Source organism: Kwoniella mangroviensis, chromosome 2 (assembly GCF_000507465.2).
Source record: "Kwoniella mangroviensis CBS 8507 chromosome 2, whole genome shotgun sequence".
Lineage (NCBI taxonomy): Eukaryota > Fungi > Basidiomycota > Tremellomycetes > Tremellales > Cryptococcaceae > Kwoniella > Kwoniella mangrovensis.
This window is the reverse complement of record NC_088828.1, coordinates 939,587-965,202: the sequence shown is the minus strand read 5'-3', so window position 1 is coordinate 965,202 and position 25,616 is coordinate 939,587. Positions and strand designations below refer to the sequence as shown.

General features: G+C 43.4%; 9 protein-coding genes across 9 annotated transcripts; 4 read left to right on the top strand and 5 right to left on the bottom strand.

Annotated features, from left to right (window-relative positions):
• Nucleotides 1-123: 123 nt before the first annotated feature.
• On the bottom strand, nt 124-3,217 carry I203_107220 (uncharacterized protein; the record flags this gene model as incomplete). The annotated part of the gene is made up of 6 exons (XM_019145305.1): nt 124-1,903; nt 1,978-2,129; nt 2,185-2,279; nt 2,412-2,623; nt 2,712-2,964; nt 3,058-3,217. The coding sequence occupies 6 exons, from the start codon at nt 3,215-3,217 to the stop codon at nt 124-126; spliced, it is 2,652 nt and encodes an 883-aa protein (XP_019005124.1).
• A 1,617-nt stretch (nt 3,218-4,834) lies between these two features.
• Nucleotides 4,835-5,837, bottom strand: I203_107219 (ubiquitin-conjugating enzyme E2 8; the record flags this gene model as incomplete). The annotated part of the gene is made up of 5 exons (XM_019145304.2): nt 4,835-5,247; nt 5,311-5,363; nt 5,433-5,547; nt 5,663-5,742; nt 5,830-5,837. The coding sequence occupies 5 exons, from the start codon at nt 5,835-5,837 to the stop codon at nt 4,835-4,837; spliced, it is 669 nt and encodes a 222-aa protein (XP_019005123.2).
• Nucleotides 5,838-6,471: 634 nt separating this feature from the next.
• I203_107218 (uncharacterized protein) lies at nt 6,472-7,324 on the top strand (the record flags this gene model as incomplete). Its single annotated transcript, XM_019145303.1, has 5 exons — nt 6,472-6,650; nt 6,743-6,801; nt 6,871-6,926; nt 7,012-7,152; nt 7,223-7,324. 5 exons carry the CDS (start codon nt 6,472-6,474, stop codon nt 7,322-7,324), a joined length of 537 nt encoding a protein of 178 aa, XP_019005122.1.
• A 260-nt stretch (nt 7,325-7,584) lies between these two features.
• Nucleotides 7,585-9,881, bottom strand: I203_107217 (uncharacterized protein; the record flags this gene model as incomplete). Its single annotated transcript, XM_019145302.1, has 10 exons — nt 7,585-7,713; nt 7,803-8,153; nt 8,240-8,310; nt 8,418-8,612; nt 8,701-8,785; nt 8,873-9,010; nt 9,075-9,387; nt 9,498-9,553; nt 9,630-9,655; nt 9,767-9,881. The coding sequence occupies 10 exons, from the start codon at nt 9,879-9,881 to the stop codon at nt 7,585-7,587; spliced, it is 1,479 nt and encodes a 492-aa protein (XP_019005121.1).
• Nucleotides 9,882-10,251: 370 nt separating this feature from the next.
• I203_107216 (uncharacterized protein) lies at nt 10,252-12,922 on the top strand (the record flags this gene model as incomplete). The annotated part of the gene is made up of 11 exons (XM_019145301.1): nt 10,252-10,317; nt 10,457-10,487; nt 10,634-10,698; nt 10,752-10,840; nt 10,908-10,980; nt 11,052-11,303; nt 11,372-11,651; nt 11,707-11,851; nt 11,911-12,206; nt 12,282-12,484; nt 12,566-12,922. 11 exons carry the CDS (start codon nt 10,252-10,254, stop codon nt 12,920-12,922), a joined length of 1,857 nt encoding a protein of 618 aa, XP_019005120.1.
• Nucleotides 12,923-13,472: 550 nt separating this feature from the next.
• On the bottom strand, nt 13,473-14,146 carry I203_107215 (uncharacterized protein; the record flags this gene model as incomplete). The annotated part of the gene is made up of 3 exons (XM_019145300.1): nt 13,473-13,808; nt 13,901-13,974; nt 14,050-14,146. The coding sequence occupies 3 exons, from the start codon at nt 14,144-14,146 to the stop codon at nt 13,473-13,475; spliced, it is 507 nt and encodes a 168-aa protein (XP_019005119.1).
• A 357-nt stretch (nt 14,147-14,503) lies between these two features.
• Nucleotides 14,504-17,162, top strand: I203_107214 (uncharacterized protein; the record flags this gene model as incomplete). The annotated part of the gene is made up of 6 exons (XM_019145299.1): nt 14,504-14,669; nt 14,852-14,910; nt 15,031-15,625; nt 15,904-16,055; nt 16,139-16,981; nt 17,058-17,162. The coding sequence occupies 6 exons, from the start codon at nt 14,504-14,506 to the stop codon at nt 17,160-17,162; spliced, it is 1,920 nt and encodes a 639-aa protein (XP_019005118.1).
• A 426-nt stretch (nt 17,163-17,588) lies between these two features.
• On the top strand, nt 17,589-19,137 carry I203_107213 (uncharacterized protein; the record flags this gene model as incomplete). The annotated part of the gene is made up of 6 exons (XM_019145298.1): nt 17,589-17,777; nt 18,088-18,164; nt 18,255-18,287; nt 18,342-18,379; nt 18,493-18,811; nt 18,942-19,137. 6 exons carry the CDS (start codon nt 17,589-17,591, stop codon nt 19,135-19,137), a joined length of 852 nt encoding a protein of 283 aa, XP_019005117.1.
• A 342-nt stretch (nt 19,138-19,479) lies between these two features.
• On the bottom strand, nt 19,480-25,252 carry I203_107212 (uncharacterized protein; the record flags this gene model as incomplete). Its single annotated transcript, XM_065518148.1, has 25 exons — nt 19,480-19,578; nt 19,666-19,929; nt 20,038-20,274; nt 20,340-20,451; nt 20,512-20,653; nt 20,745-20,796; nt 20,878-21,012; nt 21,070-21,196; nt 21,261-21,463; nt 21,525-21,695; nt 21,760-21,877; nt 21,938-22,269; nt 22,328-22,464; nt 22,518-22,587; nt 22,645-22,855; nt 22,916-23,008; nt 23,061-23,125; nt 23,186-23,334; nt 23,398-23,770; nt 23,829-23,909; nt 23,969-24,095; nt 24,227-24,513; nt 24,683-24,773; nt 24,833-24,939; nt 25,142-25,252. The coding sequence occupies 25 exons, from the start codon at nt 25,250-25,252 to the stop codon at nt 19,480-19,482; spliced, it is 3,894 nt and encodes a 1,297-aa protein (XP_065372878.1).
• Between the last annotated feature and the right edge of the window lie 364 nt (nt 25,253-25,616).

Here is a 25,616-nt window from a genome sequence, read left to right as displayed (position 1 = left end):
CATGCACGACAATCATATTGTACTTATCACATGCATCTATTGTATTGTCTTGTACATTACCGAAAACAGATTACTTATGCACCTTGTCCCAATTCACCACAAATCCAACTCAATCCAAATAAATCAATATAATCTAGGTCCGTTCGTCCACTCACTTCCCGGTCTACTATCACCCATGATTGGACTATTCGGATTCAACTCTATAAACATTTGGTTCCCCATTCCACTTGAATCTCCATTACCATCATTTGAATATCCATACCCATATCCTCCTCCAGAAGATGATCCAGTCGTACTCCTACTTGGTATAGGGTTACCACCAGGTATAGTCCCCGTCGAAGTGGTATATGCAAAAGGCGACGAACCATCTGATTTTGGAGTAATAGAATTACCCCACGATCCATTAAGAGTCTTGGAAGTTGATGGTGAACTTATCACACCTCCAAAGAAACTTCTCGTAGCAGTACTAGGAACCATCTGTACCGGTGTCCCATTCCCACTTCCTGATCTAAGTGGTATGGAATGTACCGATCCGTTCAATGCTAATGGGAATATACCCGAGTCTGGACGAGCAGCAGCCTGAGGTAATATAGGTGTAGAAGGTAAAGAAGGTAAATTACCAACATTTACACCGTTCGATGTAGATGGTGCAAAGACTAAATTCGATAACCAAGATTTCATCGTTCCTGTAGTTTTGTTGGATTTAACACTTAACCCTCTTCGTAAAGCTTCTTCTTCCGATTGTTGCTGTATGTACTTTGGTGTTTTCGGTGTACTATTACTTGATGCAGTAGGCAGACCACTGGTAGTTAAGGCCATAGATCCGGGCTCAGAGCCACCGGTTGTTGTGACTAATTTCAACGATGAATCTGGTCCAGTCGAATTTGTTCGATTGTATATCGACGAAATCGCTTCTCTGACAGATGTCAATCTGGGTATATTCGACATGATTGAACTCCTCGTAGCTGTCCTCTGTACACCTATAGAAGAGGAGGGTGAATGAGTCATTGTCGATGGCGAGGTGGTATATTTGCGGTAGGGTGTATGAGCTGTCGTAGGTGTATAATCGCCATATTCAGCTGGAATAGGCGGTGGAGTTATGGGTCTTTGATTTCGACTCGGATGCCTTGGGGTGTAATTATCTAAAGCAATATCATCATATTCAGGTTTACTTCGTGCCGGACCAAGAGGATTGATCCGATCGATCAAAGGTGATTTTCTATTACCTAAACTACCCGAAGGTGATATAGCTCGATTGGCACTTTGAGCCCACCCTCCAGCAGTTAATGGCGTAGATGGATTGATAACTGCCAATTGCGGTGAGGTGGATGATGACAAGTTAGGTGCGGTATTCGATCGAGGATTTACAGGTCGATAAGCTGATTTACCCGAAGTTGATACTACTGTACCTGTACCTGTACTTTCCGATGCAGGTGGTTGATAAGGTATATAATCAGGATAATCAGGTGGAGGAGAGTTGAAAGGTGGTGGAATAGGTTGAGAATGTGATTGTACACCATGATTGGTTGAATTGTTAATACCAGGTGTGCCTGTGTTGGGACTTCTCGTATAGGACAGATCTAATCCTGCTGGTCTACCTGTTCCCCAAATGTACTCTCCCGTATTATTCAAAGACTGACTAGACGCTGGAGTATTGGGTGATAAGAGTGAAGAAGGAGGTCTTCTCCAGTCGTTGAGAGTGGAAGTCGAAAATGATTTCCCAGAATTGAGCGGTCCATCTTTTCCTATCCCATTGGCAAAGGCGTACTGTACGTTTTGTTGACGTAGCTTTGTCGCTTTGGTTCGTCGTTTGTTTCGTCGGACAATGAACAGCCCACATAAGCCCAGCAGAATCAGGAGAGCCGAGACTCCTCCTGAGATACCGGCTATCAGGGGTATGTGGCTACATTTTACACGAGTAGCGTAGCGTACTTGAGCATTCATCAAATTTCCCATATGGATTAACAAGTGACTTACGATTCTTCTTCCGCTTGCGGAATGGACAATAGAGCATAGTCTATAATCAATTGTTCACCTTGTTGATTATTCACGATACTCAATGTATGAGTTTCGTTAGGGTTGAATCCGCCTCCTACATACAGCAAGGCGCCATGGGTCTCCCAAGCGTTCTGCAAATCTTCCATTTAGCACAATTCTCTGATTTTGCTGATTATACGGACTAACCTTCATATTGATATTCTGCTGTATCTGACCATCCAGCGATATCTGTGCAGTACCGGAATTAGGACCCGATAATCCATACACGTAAATTGCTTCGCCTAAGCCAATTACATCAGCATTTTTGATTGAGTTGGGAATCCCTGAAGATACATATACATGTACAGTATTCTTCAAGCCCAGGAAAGAGAACGAGGATGTTTCGATCTTTCGCCGTTTGAGGGGACACTTACTTTGAAAGGTCAATTCTACTTTAGCTCCCTGTGCAGTCGTCCCAGCCAATGAACTTCCATAAAACGCATTCAACCCTTCACCTTCATACATAGTTTTCAACGTGAAATTCGAATATGCCGCATTCGCATCATTCGCAGACAGGAGTGTCCACTGATCTGAATTCGTATAATTGAATATCGAATCTGTATTATCCATCGTTCGATTTATCGCACTAACGAAAAATTGATCAGGTTAATTATTAGATGATTGAGCTTTGATTACGTTGTGACATATTCGAGAACAAGAGGTCATGTCCTTACCTTCCAGGGGTATACATTGGTAATTCCCCTTCCAATCCCATGAATTCTATACCACCCCCATTCTTCCCTTTCAGCTCAATCATGTGTAAACCCCAGGGTAAACCTTCTTTGACATATTCATCTGAGTCTTTCCGACATGCGTCAGACCAATCCGTACCATTGATTCTATACTCTGCTTCACACTCTTCATCTCCATCTTTGTTGTCGGTCGATATGGAGGAAGAAGAAGATGTTTGAAATCTTATTGATGATGCTGAAAGTAGTAGACAAACAAGTCAATTCAATATACCTATACGCATGCACATACCTATGCATGTATATATTGATATATAGTAAAAAGACTCACCAGTCACATTGATAGAAACCACTGCGTCTCCAGAAGCGGTCATATGAAAAGTCTGATCCCATCCATCACCTTTTGGTCTATACGCTCCCAACCACGAATTTGAGGGGGTATAATTAAATAAAGGTGAAGTGTCAGGTATGAAGAATGGCGTTGATGGCATAATGTGTTATAGGTGGATGTGATTGATACTATAATGTTCTTGATCGAGGCAGGCCTTGAGATCCAACTATTGAAGAAGAAACTATTGAATATAGAGGATACGATAATTCGTGCCAGGACTACCCAATAGGTTTGACCGATAAATTCTAGATTAAAGAACGGGTTTGAAGATGAAATATCTAGCTTGCCAATCGGAAATGAACGGATTGTAGATATGTCGATGGAATGAGGTTGTAGGTCGTTGTCCTAGACTAATTATACAGATGGATGTAATACTTGAAAATCCGAGTCGTAGGCGTATAAGCAAGAAAGAAGACCCCGAGCCTATTGATGATAGGACTATAAGATGGTCTAATAATCAAGGTACCACGTCATCAAACGATGAAAAGGTAGGCAGTCTGTAAAGATGACTATGAGGATGGTGGTGGTGGTGGTGGGAGGGAGATACGAACAAAGCCAAACAAAGAAAGCAAAACTCTGGGCCTGAAGAGAGAGTAGGAGCGAGTGTATCCTTTCTCTTTCTAATTGATGATTTTCCCAGCTAAGATCGATCAGGTATTGAGGTATATCTCTCACATCACTTCTATACTGCTTTATTCGTATTATGCTATACAGTCAGTATGGCCTGTATTGTTAACACAGGGTCAATAGACAGGATACTCAATTCAGTAGATAGATGATCATTATCCGTGTGATATTCGCTATGGAGTAGAAATGAATAAACCCCTTTGATACCTTCTCATCCTTTGTCCGTTAAATCGTTTATTACTAAACCTCCTGAACAATCCATACCACATATCCTTTGAGGAAGAACATCGATAATCTCCTACTCCGTCAAAGAAATTTTCTTCCATAGTTCAGAATCAGTCATCGCTCACAATCCATACCTTCTATCATTATTGTAACTGAGTTAATTTACCCCTTAAAAGGTATATATGAGTATTCCAGTATTTCAACATGCCAGTCAAAGATTCTGGACTTATTGATCGATGAATAGACCTCGATTGATGGAGAGCTCATGTTTAGCCGAGTGTCTCTTGGATGTTGTCTGAAGGTACTTTGATAGGGGTGGTGGCGATGCAATGAGATTGATCAAAGGATATGATAAAAACGGTGATGTTTGTTCATATCTGTAAGAGCCCGTATATGTCGACCATCTTCCGCCTAGAAGGAATGAGCAATTGTATAGGAATGGCCGACTGGGAACAACGATCGAACGGACTTACCTGATTCGTCTACTCCCAAATTATACATATCTTACTTCTGCTGGTTATGTTTCATTTTCCTATTCTTCTTTCCCGTTCCGTTAAACTCAAATGGCTCACGGCACAGCCTGCGGAACAAGAATATTCAATGCTGAACCATGTAGAGCGCGATGCGGAACGATTTACTTGATTCATGAAACGTTACAACAAATATGACAAGATAAAGAATAAGGCGATGAGAGCTATTTGGTCGTATAACATGATAGCAATTGAGTGAGTGAGTAAGTGGAGGGGAAAGGACATATGGTGCCTATATAAGTGAAATCATGGGTGGGTATCGCAAATATCCGACAGGAGAAGGGAGAAGGGAATTGATCTCTCAAAGATGCAGACAGTACCTATTCCAACAATCACTAATCATCCATCTTCCCCATTATATCATCTTCATCGCTCAATTCACCCATATCACTCATCGTATCATCCTCGTCCTCGTCTTCTTCCGCATCCTCATCGTCTCCATTCGACCCGTTCCTATTCGTTTTCTTATTATCCCCATTGGCGTGTCCATTCCCATTCCCGTTCACATGGCCATTGGTCTTCTTCCGTAATGGTGTATCCATCTCATCATCATCATCTTCGTCATCATCATCTCCAGCTAGATTGGCATCTTCCGGAGTAGCGTATCGTTCAACGTACGATTCGACTTTCTTAGCGTAGGCTTTGGGATCACGCATGAGTAGAGCAGCTGCTTCGCCGTTTAGGGGATCAGCTGGGTTGGGATATCGTAATAACTGGGGTAAAAAGATTTCGAATATGTTGATGAGTTCTACAGGCAATGTAATGTGTCACATCAGCTACATTTGTCATGGAAATTAAATCTCCAGCTTACCGAACATTGGAGACCATGTCTGATTTATCACATCTAAACAGACACTTCCGCTTCTTCATCCCACGAAACATCCTGTATCAGCCGCGACACCATGCTACATGCATGTAACATAGCTGACTCACAGTTCATCAATATTAGGATGGAAGATCTTGTTCATGAATCCAATACTAGGTGATTTATATGGAAACGCTTCTGGCAATTCGACATGTATTTTCCATACTCCTTTAGCAAAAGGTGCTATAGTTGAGATAATCGGCCGACCGTTGTTAGCGTTTGCGCTTGTATGCGATATGGAGTGGCAAATACGATGAAAATGAGACGATGAAGTTTCAAAAGCCGGTCGTCTACTCACTCTCTGCTGGACCGTGGAATTTGACGGTGAACTCTGACATCTTATTATTGACTAAAGTGACTTGATAGTCCGACATCAGGCTATATAGGGTGGCAACAGAGATAACCAAGATAGCATTAGCTTCTATCGGACTTGTGTTCTCATCACGATTGACAAAGCTAACTCACAGTTTCATGACATCTGTGTCTACTCTTCGCTTTGGAGAGCTGTAGATACGTCCAAGAGAGATTATCAGCTACGATGTTCGTACGAGAAAGGATGGGAAGGTTGCGGTTTTTGATGAGGAAGTGGGAAATGATACTTATCATTTTGAGCTGTTACTGAAGTATGTTGATATTGCTGAAGGTTGCTGGGAAGTTAGGTATGGAGCTGAGTGTGGGATATGGTGATGGTTTCGCCGAGTGAAAGAGCTTGAAGAAGGGGTATTGGGAACAATATAGAAGGGATACCTTATAGCTTATCATTCCCATCAGTCAGTCCTCCTGTATGTAAGTTACGAGTAACACAGAACATGTCATCCATGCCCATTCGGGTACGCTCAGATCCGGGGTAATCCGGGGTAATCCGTTTCACAGACCGCCACTTTGCACTTTTTACCGAATTATACTCCCGCTTCCTTCTCACTCTACCTGATCGTGTCACTGCAATGATGTATCAGGCTCATGGATCTGTTTGATAGCATGCTAGCCAATACTCTGTTGGACATTTGCAGTCGACGTCAAGGTGCAAAGTGTCAACTCGAACTCGATTCAACAATAGCGATATTGTATAGCATAGACAGAACATTGAGACCTCTTTTCCTGACGGCAATGGCATCCTCATCGCATCCCTTACTACCGCCTTTATCGGGAAAAGCATTTTTCATCCCTTCACCGCATGAAGAACACAACTTCCATCCTCATCCTTCGCTCCAGTTGGCAACTCAGGTGACCCTCCAGTCAGCCGGTGTAGGATTGTTAGTCAGTGCTGTGCAGAATGCTTTGGATAAGTGGGTACCATCGATCACGATCAGACGGCAGAAAGAGGCGAAATCAGATAAGACTTGAGTCCCGATAGCTGATTTATGGATTTATACTTTAGACACAATGCAGGTGCTATGGGTATCTTCACTCGAACAGGAGGAACCATCGGATTCTTCGGTGAGCCTGAGCTTCATCGTATATCATTGACTTATCCGGGGAAAAAAAGCTCATATCGATGATGTACAGCTGCTATGGGATTCTCATTTTCTTTCGTCCAAGCTATCACAGCTAATATCCGAGAGGTATGTCCATCCGTTATATCATTTATCATCTGGTTTTATACCGTACAGGAAGCATGTAGAGCTTACATGTGGGATATGGTCTTAGACCGACGACGCATTGAACGGAGCTGCTGGAGGATGCGCAGCAGGTTTCATAGCGGGTGTCAGAGCTAAATCATTACCTATGGCATTCGGCGCTTGTGCAGGTATGGGTACTTTGATCGGTACTTTCAACGCCGCTGGTAATGTGAGTCCACCCTTACTATTTCACTTCAACTTGCTCAAGGATGGTCTATTGATCATGTATATGTATATAGTCTCTTACCGGTACAAATCGAAAATTACTTCCCCGACCTGAAAGAGAAGAGTTACGTCAGGCATTCTTCAAGCAGCCTAAGCATGCTGAAGAAGTGGCATAGAAAGTGCGAGTATCATGTAAACAGTACAATACGGTAGATATATGGTATAGATACTTCATGCACTGGATATCATCAGATGTGATCGAATGTGTATAGAGATGGAATAAACGATGCTAAACATCATCATCATCGTTATCCACATGATCTCTATTGTATGAACACGAATGTCACGTCCATGGCATGTTCGTAGCGGCTGCATCCACACACATAGTTTTCTATGATACAAACTAACGACATACAACACCCAAATACTTTCCAAATCAACCTAAATATAAAACCGCTTTACCACTTATCCCCCCTGAAGTACTAACCACATTATCTTTCCCTACAGCAGATAAGAATTCTTTGATCTCTGTGTACATCGCTTGTTGATTCCTGAATTCGAGATTCTACAATTATAATCCTGTCAGTCACCCCCTTCTTTCCTCTTGGTCTGATTTTGGAAACTACACAACGGGGAGAAGAAACCCAAACTCACAATGATTGGAATTAATTTCCCACCACTTTTCGTATACTTATTCCTTCCCATTAACAACAAAACATCTTCAACATCTTCATCCGTTATCCTAGACATATCTTCGAACCCTGGTGGTGGAGGGTTAGGGATCGTCGAAGGTGATTCTTCGTCTAATTCTTCATCTGATACCTCTTCTGTATTATCCGAAGAACCAATCGCGTCTTTATCTGGACTAGACAACTTGTTCGCACCATCTTGCTTATTATGAGTCGAATGGGAGGAAGTGACATTGGCAAATGGGAAATAACCTTTTGGATTTTTTATAACAAACGTTTCTAGTGTTTTATCGAGAAGATGAAATGTGTTCGTTCCCTTTAATCAGATAAATCATACCATTAGCCCTGTCATCTTGGTGAGTTACATGAGGTATGTAAAAGATATAGCGTGTTCAGACTTACAGGATCAAGTAATTCGGAAGGTGAATATTCAGATTTATATTTCATCTTTTGACAGTCCGGTATCCAGTAGCCTACATGTTTCAATCAAGTTAGCCTTACTTGTTTCCCGGAGCGACACCATCCAATTTGATCTACCGGAAGGGTCGTACTGTAAGAAAGCATGAGATATCTAACTCACCCATATAGACCCATTCCATCCCTTGCGCACCTTTCTCCCTCATCCTCCTAGCTAGCGAGATCTCATACAATGCCGACAATTTACCTAGACTAGCCCATGCCCAATCGGGATGCCAAATGAAATATACACTACTGACGCAATTTGGTAAAATGTCAATGACGGAGATGCCTATGATTTGAGTATCGACTTTGTAGACTATTTAAACAGCCAGATGAGAGTTGAATCAGCTCTCATCATACCATATTATGCCCATGTATGTGGTGATATGGGTTGCAGAACTCACGTAGATGATACTGTCCGTAGGTTTTAGGGAGTTGTCCATCCTTTATGTCTCCTTCAACATCTTCCGTGTACTTTATAGGCGTGTCCTAAATGAGTGAACGTAAAAAAGGGTAAGAACAGTGAATCACGACGTCCACTTGGTCTTGCTTGGTGACTTGATCATTTCGACTCACAATCAACGTCTTGCCACATAAGAACCTGTCGAATCCTCTCATCGTAACCTTTTCAGGTTTATCCTTATGTACAGCCGTTTGGTAGGCTTTGTACAGTTCGAAAGTCTGGGATGTTGCTTTAGCAGGAACTAACTTGGTCTATGAACGGTAGAAACATATTCATGTCAGAATTGGTTCTGAGACGTGTAGATGTTGGACATACCTCGAATCTATGTGCTAAAGACTCTTCTTCATCTTTCTGTATATATCCAATTTCGTATCGATGTAGATCATCTAAAAAATCCCTTTTCGAAGTCTTATTATCCTTCCCTTTCCCTTTGCCCTTTCCATTGACAGCTTTGGCTTTGCCCTCCACGTTTATCGTTGAGGACGATTCCTCTTCTCCAGGTTTTTGACCCGTCTCTAGAAATCTATTGAAGCGATTGACTACCTGACGATGTTTCTTATTGCCCTTGAAGTTTGTCGAATTCAGACGGATCGTATATTGTGGACAACATGTTCGGGCCATATCTGGGCTATTGCGGAAACAAATTAGATCGGTCAGTAGGGGAACTTGCAAAATATCAATATCGTTAGAAAGTTCTGATTTGATACAAGGTTTGGAGATGGTTGTTGTTCACCTCACTGATATACATAATCGCCTGATCTTCTCCATCCTCTATCTATCAACAGCTGATAGAACTGAACCATTCAATAAAGATATCAGTGATCATGACACTTCTGCATAGTTGATCATCGGATTGGACGCTATACCGACCTCGGGTGTCATCTGCTCAGCGACCACTGCAGACACGAACATACACACATGAGATATCATTAGCGGTTGATCTAGCTGACTTCGGATCCGAATGCGGATGAATGTTCAGATCGGTGTACATCTCGACTCATACTCACTTCCATATTTCGAAGAAGTAGACCTTTGACTCCTCTTCCCGGCGGGTGAACAGTATCCGCAAGTACCAGATGAATATCCGTACGGAGTGAGTAACGTAGGTGATGACGGCGGCATTTTTCGATCCCGATCAAGATCCGTTGTCCGAATCTAAGATAGCATAACAACGATAAATGCGATGTAGGTGGTATAGCACAGATATTCCAACTTGTTCCGTTGTTGTTAAACGAAGACTACCATCACTCCATCACTCGACATAAGTTGCCGTACGGGGCTCAGCGGCTGTGCACGTGGCCAATTGCACCGCGTCATGACCATCTTTAACCATCTACGTAGGTTTCCGGTGGAGGTTGATCGGATCTCACCAAACGACATGTTCCGATTGTTTAGTGTGGGAAATCCATCTATATATATCCCACCTCGTCAACGTTCATCTCTCTCTCAACACTATATCAAACACAGATACAATCTCAATACCAATATAGCAATGTCAGAAACTATAGAATTCTCTCAATACGTCGTTGAGAGGTTGAAGCAAGCCGGTGTTAAACAAGTGAGTTGAGTCTCGACTTGAAGTCTGCCACTCCCACCTCTCACTCTTTCGCTTCCAATTTACACCTCTGTTCTCTCGTGTCGATGCTGCTATCCTCTTCTCTGCGTCTTAAAACGTCGCTGACGGCTCTTCTGGGCAGGTCTTCGGTGTACCCGGAGATTTCAATCTTGGTGAGCTATGAAATTTTTTGTGTGAAAGTAAAACTGACCATTTTCTGATTTTCTGTCGATTCTTTCCAATATATAGAATGTGAGCAATCGAAATTCTACTAGCTACTGTGACAGAGATCCATACTGACCTCTGATCTCGCTCATAGGGCTTGACTATGTCGAAGCTGATCCCGATATCGAATGGGTCGGTAATGCCAACGAACTTAATGCTGTAAGTATAGCCAGTACAAAGTCCGCCAGGTCGTGGCTGAATTCGGGGTACAGGCATACGCAGCGGATGGTTATGCTAGAGTCAAGGGTGGTTTAGCTGTTATCGTCACCACTTTTGGTGTAGGAGAGCTTTCAGCTTTATGGTGAGTATCCGCTATCCTTTGGTCGGTCACTGATTGAAGCTCACAGCTGATCAAACATGACTTACAGTGGTATTGCCGGTGCGCTGGCTGAGCGAGTTCCAGTATTACACATCGTCGGAGCTCCAAGTACCAAACTACAAGTGAGTCTGACCTCGATACATACTGTTTTTCAAGGTGATCTAACGGTTTATATTGACCACTACTCGTACAGTCCAAAGAATCCCTTTTACATCACACATTGAATCTTCCGGGATCATTCACCACCTTCTCTACCATGTCCGCGCCACTCTCATGCTCTCAGGCTTTACTGAATGAAATTCCTCCCAAGACTCCCACCACCTGGACAGAGGCCTTCGACAAGACCTTGTCAGATGTGCTCGAACAATGCCGACCAGGTTATGTGGAGATTCCAACGGATGCTTTCCACGCTAAAGTCTCGACCGAAGGGTTGAAACAGAAGCTTGTAAGTCTACGCTACAATAGTAGTAGCTAGGTTGAACATATACTCATCATTATTGATTGTGACCGTAGCCCCATCCTCACTCTGCTCCTCCACCTGAATCAGTAGCCGCTGCCGTCTCACCTCAAGAGACTCAATCTTCAGCCACTTCATCGCTCGCTGCTGCTTCTACTACGGCTCCTGTTCGAGCACCTTCCGACGATGTCACGGCTCACGTAGTCGAGGATATTACCCAGAGATTCAAGAAAGCCAAGAAACCTATCATCCTCGTCGATGCATGTGCTGGAAGATTCGGTATGGCAGGTCAAGTCAGAAAACTCGTCGAAGGATGTGGCATTAGATTCTTCGAGAGTGAGTCTACGCAGAGAGTATATATCCGTACACCCTGCTGATCTTTGTATGATAGCTCCTATGGGTAAAAGTTTACTTGATGAGCATCACCCTCTTTTCGGAGGTTGTTACGCGGGTGCGAACTCTCTTCCTGCTGTAAGAGAGGAAGTTGAATCTGCCGATTTCGTACTTTACGTTGGTGCTTTGAAGAGTGATTTCAAGTGAGTGAATCTTCAACACGTCATCCCGCTCCCATCATACTGACGATGTATCTTGATAGCTCTGGTTCATTCTCTGTCAATATTGATCCTAAAATCACCATCGAGCTTCACTCTTTCACCACTACTATCGGATACGCCGCATACCCAACTACGGATATCCGACATGTCCTTCCTGACTTACTTCCAGCTTTCCAAGAAGTCGTCCAATCTCGAGCTGCATCACCCGTAGGAGGCGAGAGCGTTGAGCAGAAAGTCAAAGCTGGAAGAATTGAAAGTATCGTTCCTGAACCAAAAGGAAACGAAATTAAACATGAATGGTTATGGCCAAGAGTCGGTAAATGGTTTGCAGATGATGGTGAGTCATCCACTGCAGCTCAACATCGACGTTCGAGAACAAACATAGCTGATATGAACATGATGCCGTGCACAGATATTATCATCACTGAAACTGGTACTTCCTCTTTCGGTCTTACCAACGTCCTCTTACCTTCTCACTCGACCTACATTGCCCAGATCCTCTGGGGTGCAATTGGATGGTCCGTGGGTGCTTGTCTTGGTGCAGCTATGGCCGCTCAGGAGGACGATAGGAACAGACGAACTGTCCTGTTCGTAGGTGATGGATCGTTGCAATTGGTAAGTGCCAAATTTGCCTGTTCGTCACAACTCCCTATGTCATGTCAGCTAATTTGCTATATTTGATGTGCTGTCATATAGACCTTACAAGAGATCGGGACAATGCTTCGAAGGGGCGTTCACCCATATCTCTTTGTATTGAACAACGACGGATACGAAATTGAAAGACAAATCCATGGTGTAAATGCCAAATATAACGATATTCAATTATACGACCATCAACTACTTTTACCTTTCCTTGCGGGTAAATCTTGTCCTACGCCCTACCAATCTTATGCTGTCAAGACTCCCTCGGAACTCAATGAGTTGTTGGAATCAGAAGAATTCAATAGACCGGATAAATTGAGATTGATCGAAGTTTACATGCCTCGAGGAGACGCTCCACAAGGTTTGGTCAGTCAGGCTAAACTTACGGCTGAAGCTAATAGACAGCTCTGAGTGACAATGAGGGAAGGAGGAAATTTAAAAGTATAATATTTGTTTTTTTCATTGTTGGTTCATGGATTGAATACCAACATCATCTCATCCTTTATTCATAAAACATAGGAAGAAACTTATCTTGAATATTTATATCATTGGAAGAAAGTTTACACGGATGTGCTATAGCTTTGATATATAGATGGGAAGACAGAATTTCGGATGTGTGAATTCCAAGTGGACATTTTATGCATTTCTAGTCCTTCGAAAATAACACCTACAGTACTCTATTACAATTTTGATCGTTGGTGTTATCTCTGAACAATGTTAAATCTGTTCGATGTCCTCCTACTACAGTACTATTATCTATAGGAGCTGAATAGGTTCTTCTGAGTTGAATTGTCGACGTCAGAGGAGGACATTGAGATACTAGCGTACAGCGTGATGGACGTCTACAACGGACAGACCTGTATCTGCACAACGACATTGCCTGTGTACTGAGGTGTTGAGTGCTTCTTCTTTTGTCCAATCTCAGCTGATCTTCCTGCATCCCCCCGAAAGGAGACCGATACTACTCATCAGGTATATCATTAGGTTTCTTGATCCCTCTTGAGATCTTGTAATATACGACTGTAGAGTCAGGTGTGACGATCGAAGTGTATATGGTTTCTTGATCTAGTATCGATCCTTCTTCTGCTTGTATTGTTTGGTCATTGACATTATGATTCGTACCGGATTGTTCTTGGATGGTAAGTTTCAAATCATCCATCGTAGGAGCCAGTTTCTCGGATGGTTGAGGAAGATTCTCTAGAGAAAGGGAAGATAAAGCGTTGAATATTGATTTTAAAGAGGAGGGTTTAAGGGAGGTGGTGTGTATTGGAAGTGGTATAACGGCTCTTAGAGGGTCCTATTGGTAATCCAACCAGACAGAAAGATATGAGCACAATCATCTGAGGAATACTTACATTTGTATTATGGATTTTGTATGATGATACTTACAGATTTGGTTTTATGGCCTATCAAAGCTACCCATCCGCCAAGGTCTGTCAATCTAGTATCTATCCATCCTACGGCTGTACACAAGCAAAGAGAAATTAGCACATCAGATCAGATTTTCTTCTATGATGGAAGTTATGGGAGACACATACACAAGGTCAAATCGTATATGGTAGTTAATAATGCACCTGCTTGTATAGGGTACTTTTCGAGGTAAGGTAGAAGGAATGAAGGTGGGTTAGGAGACATGTCGAGGCTATGGCTTTTTGCTTGAGGATGGTTCTGCTGGTTCTGCTGGCGGGTCGTATTTCAAAGAGGTGGTGTATCTGCTCGGTGTCGGTGCTCGTTGTGATGTGTTTTATGATTGTATCTTCTGCTGCTTGCAATGCTATAATCTTCGAAGATTTGTCCATTTCCAAAATATCCCCCCTCCACTCTGAACAGTCGGGATTCAATTTAACGCTTACCCCCACTTTGGCACCTCTATTCACCATTCACCGCTCATCCACATCTCACCTTTCGAGTTTCCTGCCTTTCTATCTTTCCATGTATCCCATTCGTCTATCTACTCATCTAGCATCCTATCGCACCGAGAGTACACATACAATGGCCGAAGAAGAAGTAGACTGGGATGATGACTGGCGAGGAGCAGGTCAGCCTCATCCGGAAATATCAGGAAATGAGAATGGAGATGAAACTGAAAATGGGAATGGCAAAGATGACGATGCTGTGATTTCGTTAGATGGAGATGGGGTGGAAGAGGTAGCTGAGGGTGAGTCAACACCTATATCAACGTTTTGACTTGTCCTTTCCTTATTTCGAATTGTATTTCTCCTTTCGAACCTTTCTTTTTTCCCTTCTTCTTCCGCCAAAATGCGGTTCAATCGTCTCTCTTTACCTGGTAATTTCCACGGTGGATCTCCGATACTGATATTTCTTCCACTACACTTTCAGTGGAACCTACGCCGAGTCGAAACAAAGTACCTCCAACCGGTCCAAGGAGAGGTACGAATGTTGAACAGTCAGCAGCCACGAATGAACAGGGAACGAAGACCAATCAGGCGAGTTGATCCGTCATCTTTCTGGTACAAAGATCAAATTGACAATCGCTAATCTCTTTTGGTGATCATTAGGCTGCTCCTGAAAATAAAATTGAAAATGGTGGCTCATCACCTCTCCCACCTGGATGGACAGCTATCATGTCTAAATCTCATAACAGGCATTTCTTTTTCCATAAAGAAAGCAACACGACTGTATGGGAGAAACCATCTAACACAAACTCAACCACTCAAGATCAAGAACAAGTTCAACCTCAATCACCTCCTCTCGCCACTACACAGGAAAACGTACCTGGTACAATCGAAGAACCGCAAACTCAAGACGTATCTTTGGCTGGACAAGTACAGAATAACTCCAGTGGTAATAACGTTTCTTCAGCGCATAACTCTCGTTTGTCAAAACAACCTCCTTCTGGTCCTGCAAGACGTGATCTCCCATCACAACAGGATGTACGTGGAGTAGAAGGGAAACCCCATTATGATAAGTATTGGGCACAGAGAGATACGTCTTCCCACCCCAGTCAACAGAGCCAAACTCAAGATAGACGAAGACCAAGGGATCTTTCGCCTGGAGTTAATAGAACGGGATACGATAGTCGACAAGGTGATAGAGACTACAAACGATTCAAGGGTGACGATGAACGAAGAGCTGGTCCAGGGGAAATTAGACGTAGGTTCCTTCTCACATGTGCCATATGGAGCTAGAATATCGTCTTCGTACTGTGGAACCTGTTTCTTCGGGATTTTCAATCACTCACCGAAAGTGATCTCGGCCTGACATATGGGGCTTATTGGAAGAAGATGTCGATTTGAGTATCATCAAACGAAGAGACGAAGGGACTTGTTGCCATATTAACATTTTCTTGCTCTCCAACGGCTTAGAATATGACAAGGAATATTAGCTTACTTCTCGCCTCGACGTGCTATTTCTTCATTATCCCTATCTAGGACAACATGGTCCACCACCGATCACTACCAGCAACTCCAGGCCAGCGGATGTCCGTGATTCACGATCGTCTCAAGCGCCACCTAGCTCCGCTCCTGCTGATGATCCTAGAACAAGACCTTATAATGGTGCTTACGTCCCGCCAGTAGTCAAAGTAAGCTAAAGCTCAAGATCCTATCGAACAGTTCATTGTTCTTTACCTTTAACGACTGACTGTGATACGATCACCATATTCAGTATTCCAATCAAACTCGCCCTCGATCGCCTTCTCCACCTCCTCGTGGAAGTTCTGCCCCCTACAGACCACCCCCATCATCGAGGTATTCAAGAGATTCCAGAGGTCCACCGAGAGATGAAGTTTATTCTAGATCACCGTTGCCTCCACCTTCGCGTGGTCATGATTATCCTTCGTACCCCTCTAGAGGACCGCACCGCCCACCTGCAGTAGATGAAGCGGAGATTGAACGTGCTAAGATCAGAGAAGAAGCTAGGAAAGCGCAAGAGAAGCTTGAGTTCCTCAAACAGGCTGAAGCGAGGTTGGAAAGGGAGATGAGTGAGAAGAGGAATGATCCGTATACTTCCAGAGGTCCTGGTCCAAGGAGAGGTGGTCCCCCTTACGACAGTCGATCTGGTCCACCTTCATCGTATGATCAAGATAGACGACCATACCCACCTAGAGAACATAGTTCGAGACCACCCGAACCATCAAGATACGATCGAAAGCCATCTTATGGCAGTTCGAGAGGATACGATAGTCGACCTCTACCCGCTTCCAGAGGTGTATATGCTGAATCGACAAGAGGAGGGTATGATGATAGATCGACAAGAGGTGGATATGGATATGATACTCGACCTCCTAGAGGTGCTTCTCCACCACCTTTCAGCGGTAGACCACGATCGCCACCTCCCCCTTCCGGAGGTAGATACTCCGATTCGAGGAGATCACCACCTCCACCGTCGTTTGCATCGAGGTTAGGTCCAAGATCGGACCATGGGTATGGCGGAGGCGATAGAGATCTGGCTAGTAGACTTGGACCGGGGAGAGGCAGAGGGAACGAATTGGCTGCTGAACCTATGTCTGTGAGTTGAGTCAGTTTATTATCTGGTGGTCAGAACTTGGGATATGCTAATCATCTTGGCAATGATGATGATATAGGATCGAAGATCGCCACCTCCTCCTCCCTCTTATAGGGGTGCTGGTGCTAGACCATTAGCGGAGAGGATGTCGATTGATAGAGATAGAGAACGAGGTGGGAGGTAGGGTGATGGGCACGATGGATATGAAAAGTAAAAAGGGTCATTGAGAGCAAATATGACAGTGGACGACTGCATGAGTGTGCGGCATCGAGTTTGAGTGAACTGTAGTTGATACGAGTAATACATCTATGCATGCAAATCAAACGAATCAAGCATATAATCTTAACTATCCATGTGTTAGATGGAAGTGACGGGATCAAATAATCCCCACCATACGACGCGAGCAAACATCGGACCGTTCTATGGGAATTGAAATTCCACACGTTAAGTTACTCGCAGACAACAGTTTGATAATACTCGCAGTGAGACACCCTACTAACGTTAACGTAAATAAATCATTCACCTAGTACACTTACCCTAATCCCTTGAGAGCTCCTTCAAAGTGTCTTCATCCTCTTCAATCCGACTTAGACCCGCACGTCTGACCAAGATGTCAAATCCTATCTTACCTCTGACCGGAGGACCTGGTGCCGGTCCATCTTCCGCATCGATATATTCCACCGAGGGGAGATCTCAGTCTACAGATTGGAGTGCGTTAGGTGCGAATGTAGGGATGGGTGAGGGAAGAAGTCGAGGATTGCCGTTGGTATTGAGGAGGTTGACGAAATTTAGGAGTATGGTGAGTTCGACTTCAGCTCGCTGTGTCCGTTGGTATGGGATAGGGGATGTATCGGAGGTTATGGTGATGAAATTTGAAGAGCGATAATATCATTATCAAATGAGGAATGAGTAAGATATGATTGAGGGAAGGAATGATAAGCTTTTCTGTGGAGTTAGCAAAGGGTATGATCAAATGGTCTACTCAATAGTATATCCACAAGAAGAAGGAGCTGTTGATAGGAATCATGCTAAAACAATGAAACTCTCATCACAAACACCTTGCCAGTGTTAAAGTGACTTGACTGATATATTGACCCCATCTATCGCAGGACTTCGAGCTCGCCTTTTGGCAATTGACCTATCTCGTGGTAGCTCCTAGAAGGGTATACAAACAGACGTATCACCAGTGAGTGACAATCTCTGTTCCAGCTTTTAGGCAAGGGTCCACTACATCCTCCGTATTTTTGATATTGAAATTTGCTGATTATCCTTATAGTAAACAAACGAAGAATCAATGGGCCAGAGATGAGTGAGTTCAGCTATCATGGACTGATAATAGGTCCAGCTGACTAGAGGTCTATAGTCCAGCAATGTTACTTCTGATAGCAGGATGTCTAGCAGGTGAGTACGCTTAACTTAAACATCAAATCAAAGCAACACCAATAATAGAGTCCGAAGTGAAAATCATACATACGTATACAAAAGTTCCATACTGACCTTCATCCAAAATATAGTAACAGCAACAATCTGGTCCCTTCTCTACCGATTCACCCCCCTCCAAACCATCTTCCTAATACTCAAAATGGTATTCCGCGATTTCCTCCTATTCTCCTTAGGTATTTCATTGGTATTATATTTAATATCCAATAAATTGTTATTATCATCTTCCTCTCAACAATCATCAATGATCGATGAGAACAAAGTTGAATTTGCCTATTCGTTTGACGTATCGGTAAATTCCTTTTTCCCCTTCTTCCTTACGGTTTACGTAGGGTTGTTACCTTTGGTAGCGCTGGTTGTGAGAGATAATTGGATTTGTCTATGGGTTGGAAAGTGAGTTAAAAAGTCTTTTCAACACTTCATCGCATCCAATCAAACGATATATATATATATGTTCACATTAAGAAGATATATCTTTCAAAACGACCAATAACTGATTCCTCTTTTATCCATAACTTCACAGTACAATCTTCCTAATAGCCTCTGTCCAATATATCTACGTAACTTACCTAGGATACGTCGCGTTACCGTTCATCGCCAGATCGGAATTACTCTTATCTCCCTTATTACCTTTATTCGGTGGATATCTCCTCAGTCTTTTGGGTTTCAATATCGCTAAATTCACTTTGGAATTTTACTTCGGACAGGCGTGGAAATAGTAAATAGCGATGGATTGCGGTGCAACAGAGAAGAAAAGGGAAGTGGTATAGAAGTGAAAGAATGGAGGAAGTACGAGTTTATGTATACGAGCAGTCATAGTGATCTTGATCTAACCATGATAAGCAGATTAAAAAAGATATATAACAAAAGAGGACGATATAAGATCTCAACATATAGTTTGAAGACCATGCATCCATACAATATGTTTTCATTCTGTACATGCATGATAATGTCATGGCCAAACTATATGAAATCCTATTGACAGATTGAAGCATGAAAGCGAATCAAAACCCGAAATTACTATTATACAACTTAAAACCCAAATACTATAACTATCTCATTCAATCTGACAAATCCGTCAAATCTGAATCATCATCTTCCTTCTTGGATTTAATCTTCTTGCTCTTCTTCTTACCTGCGACAGCTCGTTTGGCTTTTGTCTAATGAGATTACATGACCAACGGAAGAATCAGCCAACTGTCCAATTCACCATATTGGGACTGAAGAAGCGAAGACTGATCACTAACCTTTGCTCCCCTTCTTCCACCTCTTCCTAAAACATCTTCACCTTCTTCTCCCATCTCTTCATCCTCATCTTCCTCACTTCCACTTCCACTCTCATCTCCGTCTTCATCTGACTCATCCTCGTCCTCTGAATCCTGATCCTCATCTTCGCTCTCTTCGATCCTTCTTCGCTTCTTTGGCGTCTTCTTAGTTCTCGTTGTTGATTTACGTTTGTTGGAATTTCCATTCTCATTACTAGGCGAGGTATTGTTATGCTCGACCTTTCGCTGTATAAACCATCGAACATCGATGAGATTAGTGTTCTTCCCTTCAACTTTTCAGACCAAAAAATGGTCGGCATCATCAAGATGAAAGAAGATTTCAACAACACTCACAACAGGTTGTGAAACAGGGTTGATATTCCTCCTACCCAAACCTCTTGCCCAATTCCCGACTTCCTCACTCAAATACTGTGTCCTTTGTACTTTTTGTTTATCTTCGAGGTTCTCAGCATGATGGAAGATATCTTTTGGCCATTTCAAATGTCCAGGATAAATCGGTATGGACCAAGCGTGTTTATCGGCTCGGTTCTTGATGATCACTTGAGCCAGTTCTGCCAAAGTCCATAAAGGCTGTATTGAAATAGTCAGAAATCAATTGCCATTGAAATTGAAACATATTGTCATTGATGACTTACTTTACTGTTGTCACCTACACGATCTCTGATACCCTTCAGTCCCTGAGCGATAGCATACAGTAATCCGATGTTGTCTCGATTAGCAACGCAGTCAAGGTACAGTTCGATAAAGCTATTAACCATGAATTAAATTAGCTCGAGTAGAGAGTCGATTTAGCTCGAAGAAACTAACCTCGCCATATCTTTCAGATTCTGTTGGTCCGAGATACCTTCTTCACCACCTTCTTCAGGATCAGTCCAGTGCAAATCAGGATGATGAGCGAGGAAATGTAATAATCTCGCTAAAGGCATTTCGATCCTTTCTATTTTGTCGACTGAATGTGCATCAGATCAATATTAGCTTCGCACGCTTCAAGCTCATTTGACCTTGTAGACAAAGGCTTAAGCCAAGTGGATGATACTTACAAGTAGAGAAGTTGGTACAAGCCACCACAATCTTCTGCATGATCCCACGACCCTATCAACCATGTACATCATCAGCTGCCATCCATTGCTCCTCCGCGGGTCAGTTCACCTGATACATCGGAAAGACACTCACAGCTACTACATTTTCCGTTTCAGGATCCATAGCAATCATGACAGGAGTAATGTTCCATCTGGGCGACAATCGTTGAGTAGGTAACACCTTGTTGAGTTTTTTCAGATACAGGTGTCGAACCATATAACAAGCGTCCTATCACTCGATCAATCAGCTTTTTATCTATTGGAAGGCGATAGAATCATAGCTCACTTGGATTACACCGACGACAACGTCAAATTGAGTTTGTCGGGCCATAGCTCGGTCATACACTCTCGCATTGGCTAATTTGAGTAGACATGTACTAGCTTGTAAACGGAGATGACATCGCGCAAATCCACTGCAGAGACAATCGACAATCAGCTGCCCGAGAAGAAGAAGATTGGAACAGCTAAGCTGCTTACCCTTCCTTGGTATTCTCATTGATCATACCCTCATTATCCAAAACTGACATCAACAAGGACAAAACAGGTTTAAGGATTTTCTCAGCTTCTTCATCTCGGGCGAAAGCAAGACACCTGTGAGTGAGGAATTTCAATCCTAGTATCTTGGCTCGGTCGAGTGATTCAAGTTCTTCAATCTCGACCCATTCATCGCCACTCTCGATCTATAGCACATGTTGCATTGTGTCAGCGGCCGTAGCTCGGTATCAGTCTGAATCGACTCACATCAGCAGATGGGGAAGGAGCCAACATGATTTCGTTCATAATGAAAGTCATGATCTCATCACTCTTTGATTGTATCGCTTGAGGTTGAGACAAAGCGAGCTCGGTCAAAGCTCGAAGATGAGTAAGAAGCTGCTCTGTACCGCTGGTCTGCTTGAATCCTTTTACTATACTCTGTCGATCAAAAGGCAAATCAGCTCAAAGATCAACCATCAAAAATCGACCGATGACCACTCACAGCAACAAGCTTCTCACAAGCTTGAGGTTCTTTGCTTCTCGCCAGGAAACGAGCAGCGAACTTGGCTTGTCTTTGTGTTCCTTCAAGAGCGACAGTGGTGGCTCGTTCAACCGGTCGACTATGTACAGTCATTGTCAGTTCTGTTTGGCATGAGTGTATTGCGATGTCATCAACTGACTGTTCAGCAGGAGCGACTTCCGGGTAGATTTTACAAACAGCCGATAAAGCCTGCAAAGCCAGTTCCACCAATTTATCATTCTTCTTATCCATCATTGCTACCGTCAATTGTCCAGTATGAGTCTTAAACATTGGCGCTCCTTCTTTAGCTATGATAGCTAATATCTTGGCAGCGGCAGTGGAAGACGCTTCGGATTCGGGTTTGGAGATTCGGCGAATAAGGGGTGGAATCGAAGATTGATTAACGATGTTCCAGGTCGATATGTCAACGAGGGAAGTGATCGTTTGTAGAAGGTCATCATGGGCTTGTTGTACCTTTCGAAGCAACTCGTTCTGTCACAATCCATGTCAGCAGTTGATCAATCAGACGAGAAGGGGGATCAATACATACTCTAGCTTTGATGATAGAAGACAGATTCGACTGAATATCCACACAGGTCTTGTACAGCTTGAATAACCTTGCTTCGTTTGAGGCTGCAAACGCATGTAAATCCCTCTTCGCTTTATCGACATCACCAAAGTATGATCCTGATAACGAACAATTAGTCCGATATTACAGCGTATGAAGTTAGACCACTCACGAGCCATAGCATCAATGATGAAATTCAATCTTGCTTTAGCGTCTTGACCACCATCAGCAATCACACCACCCTGTGCGTCGGAAGTCAGCTTTATCTCAAGACACACGCTCTTTGGTCTCCAGCTCACGTTGTAGTCTTCACATGCTTGCACAAAAGCCTTGAATGGCAAATTCCCTTGGGCCAATTCCGGAAGACCCGTGATGATCTTCAGACCCAAAAGAGCATCATCGTTTAACCTTGAAGTGACGAACATCAATCGGTCTACCCAAGCTTGTTCGTCATCTGCATCGGTAGGAAGAGGAAGAATGGATTTCTTGAAGATGGAAGCGAGCTGCCATCTAAGCAGAGTACTGATTGTCAGCTGAAAGTCCTCCATATTGGAGAGAACACAGACTTGCCGTGATTCCAGCGTTCCTCCTCGTCGGGTACCTCCCAGAATAGCTTCAGGAATCCAAGCAAATTGCTTGATAGCATCTGCGTTATTGGATTCGCTACCGAGCAATGTAAGTACATATGCTGATGCTGGCTATTAGGTCAACTCACATCTCTGAGTATGCCAGGTTCCATAGCTTGGCCAGAGCATTGGCTGCTTCTGTTCGTACCGATGACTATGAGAAGTTCTATGTCAGAAGAAACACAATACTGTCTTTAGCAAAAACTGTACGCACCTTCTTGTCGCTCATCCTTCCACTTATGGCTTGCAGTGTCGCGGAGGTAATATGATGTAGAGCGGTCTCGTAATCTAGCGCTCCGATGATTTTACATACGCCAGCTCTGACTCTTTCATCTGAATCTTCGACTCGTTCAAGCAGGTTACCTATATCACTCCACAAGTCAGCTTGATCTTGTGTCACCACATTTCGTGACAATGCTGACTCACCTTGCAGCTCTAGCCTGACTTCAGGATGGTTGACCAAGACCTCCTTAGTGGCTTCCACCCAAGCTAATCTGACAGGTAACGCTTTATCCACTTTCCTACCTAACCATGCTCTCCAAGCTGATGGGTACTTTCTAGCTGGATCTTCAGCTCCAGGGCGTTGAGCGAAGATCGCTCCTAAGGTTTTGACCGACAGTTGACGTAATCTGTCTTCATCTCGGACTTTCAGGTTGTCCTCGAGTAAAGGAACGACGTTGAGGAGGAGATCAGGACAGAACTTGTATATCGTAAGAAGAAGTTCATGGGATTCGGTGATGATCTTCATATCATTATTGGAGGGATCACGTCCATGTGATGCTTGAATCTCGGAAAAATGCTATATGTAGGGTGATCAGCTACGTACGTCTGCACCCACTCATTAGCTGATCACATACTGCGTAAATCGGTCGCTTGAGTCTGTCGGCCACTTGATTGCAGACATCGACCGTGAGTTGGAAAGAGAGTACCTCAGGTCGCTGTAAAGTTTTATGTAATTCAGCTACAAGCACATGCCGCTTCTAACATGCAAGCTTACTGATGCATAATTCTCAAATTGACTGATCAGGCAATCCATAACACCTTGAGGTATCTGGTGTGCTTCTTCAATGAGTGATACAAGGATATCTCGAAGATGTCGAATGAGGGTTTTGTTCATATCGGGTCTACATAACCAGGTGTCAGTCCAACATCAAGTCCATCTTTCTTCGTTCTCCATCGACTTGTATCTCTTCGCCCATCTTCGTCCTGCTCATTCAACTATATGGCTTTGTGACTTCAGCGTGAAATAACTTACCTGATTATATCCAGAAACCCCGTAAAGAACCCCTCCGTCAACGTATCCGATTCAGGTACATCACAAATCAACGCTATACTCTTGATCGTCGCCAGACTCTCGATCAAATGGTAGTATTCCGTATAATACGGTATATCAGTCACTCGCTGTGTCTGAGTCTGACTTTGTTGTGAAGGTTGATTATCTAATATATTTGATTTGTTCCTGTTGATCTGGAGAGGCTGTGTGGAGTTGGTGTATAGTTTGAGGTTGGTGGTGATCTGGACGAGGAAGAAGGCGAATATGTCCTGTATAAGGATAATATTGTGTCAGTCAGAAAGCACATATCAGGGTGATGTTCGGAGCGTATCGAGCTTGAATCATTACGGGCATGATATCGAGAAAAGGTGGGGTCTCGAGGAAGGGAAAGGAGAGCTACTAGAAATCCCTCTGGAGTGAGATAGATATTACACTCACCCTCAATTGAGATTCGGAGTAAGGAGCATCAGGAGCGTAGAGCCTCAACAAATCTGCCAAGCAGCATGCCGCATATGCCTTGACTCCTCGACTGGTATACATGTATAGTCAGCTTGCCCATTCCTACCGAGATAGAGAAGGAAAGCTCACTCTTTATGATGTAAGATCGTATCTTTAATCAGAGGTTTCCTAACAGGATCTAACGATCGAACGTCTACTCCATCTTGTTCGAGGACCGATAATTTCTGATGTAATATCTATATCGCATAGTATGTCAGGTATGTCAGTCAGAATATCATTATTTACAAATAAGTTTCGGCAAAAGATATTTTCCTTCTCATTCATTCACAGTCATCTTTAGTCGATCCCCAGCATTTCCCACTTCCACAACAAGGCTCCGACTATCCGAACCAGGAAAGATGGATATGTGATTAAGAGGATACAGTCAGTCAAACCCACCTTGATCCTCTTCAATAATGCATCCGTAGTATCCCTCTTGCCCGATTGGATCAGCTGTTCCTTGAAATCCAATTTCACCAGTGGTCTCTCCGTTTCTGATGCTCTGGGCATTGTTGGTGAGCGTTTCGATACCTCTCTCGGATGATTCCGGTTCTGGGGAAGCTGAGTAGGTGCAAGGGTATGATAGAGAATGGGGGAAGGATGAAGTCGTTGAGGAAGATGAGTGTATGAGTGATGGTGATCGGTTCCAGTTGCAAGTTGACATCACCTTTTCATCATGTTCCTTGAACTTGTACGACGCGTCTCACTCTGACATATTCTCCTCATCTTCCCGCCCTCTTTTCGACGTGCAAGTCACGTGACATGTAATGTAGCCAGAAACGCGTGTCTTAACTAACGTATCAAAGCCAAAAAGGTGATATAAGCTTGAGCACCCTCTGATGTCTTTTGGTCCATATCTTCCATTTCATCATTC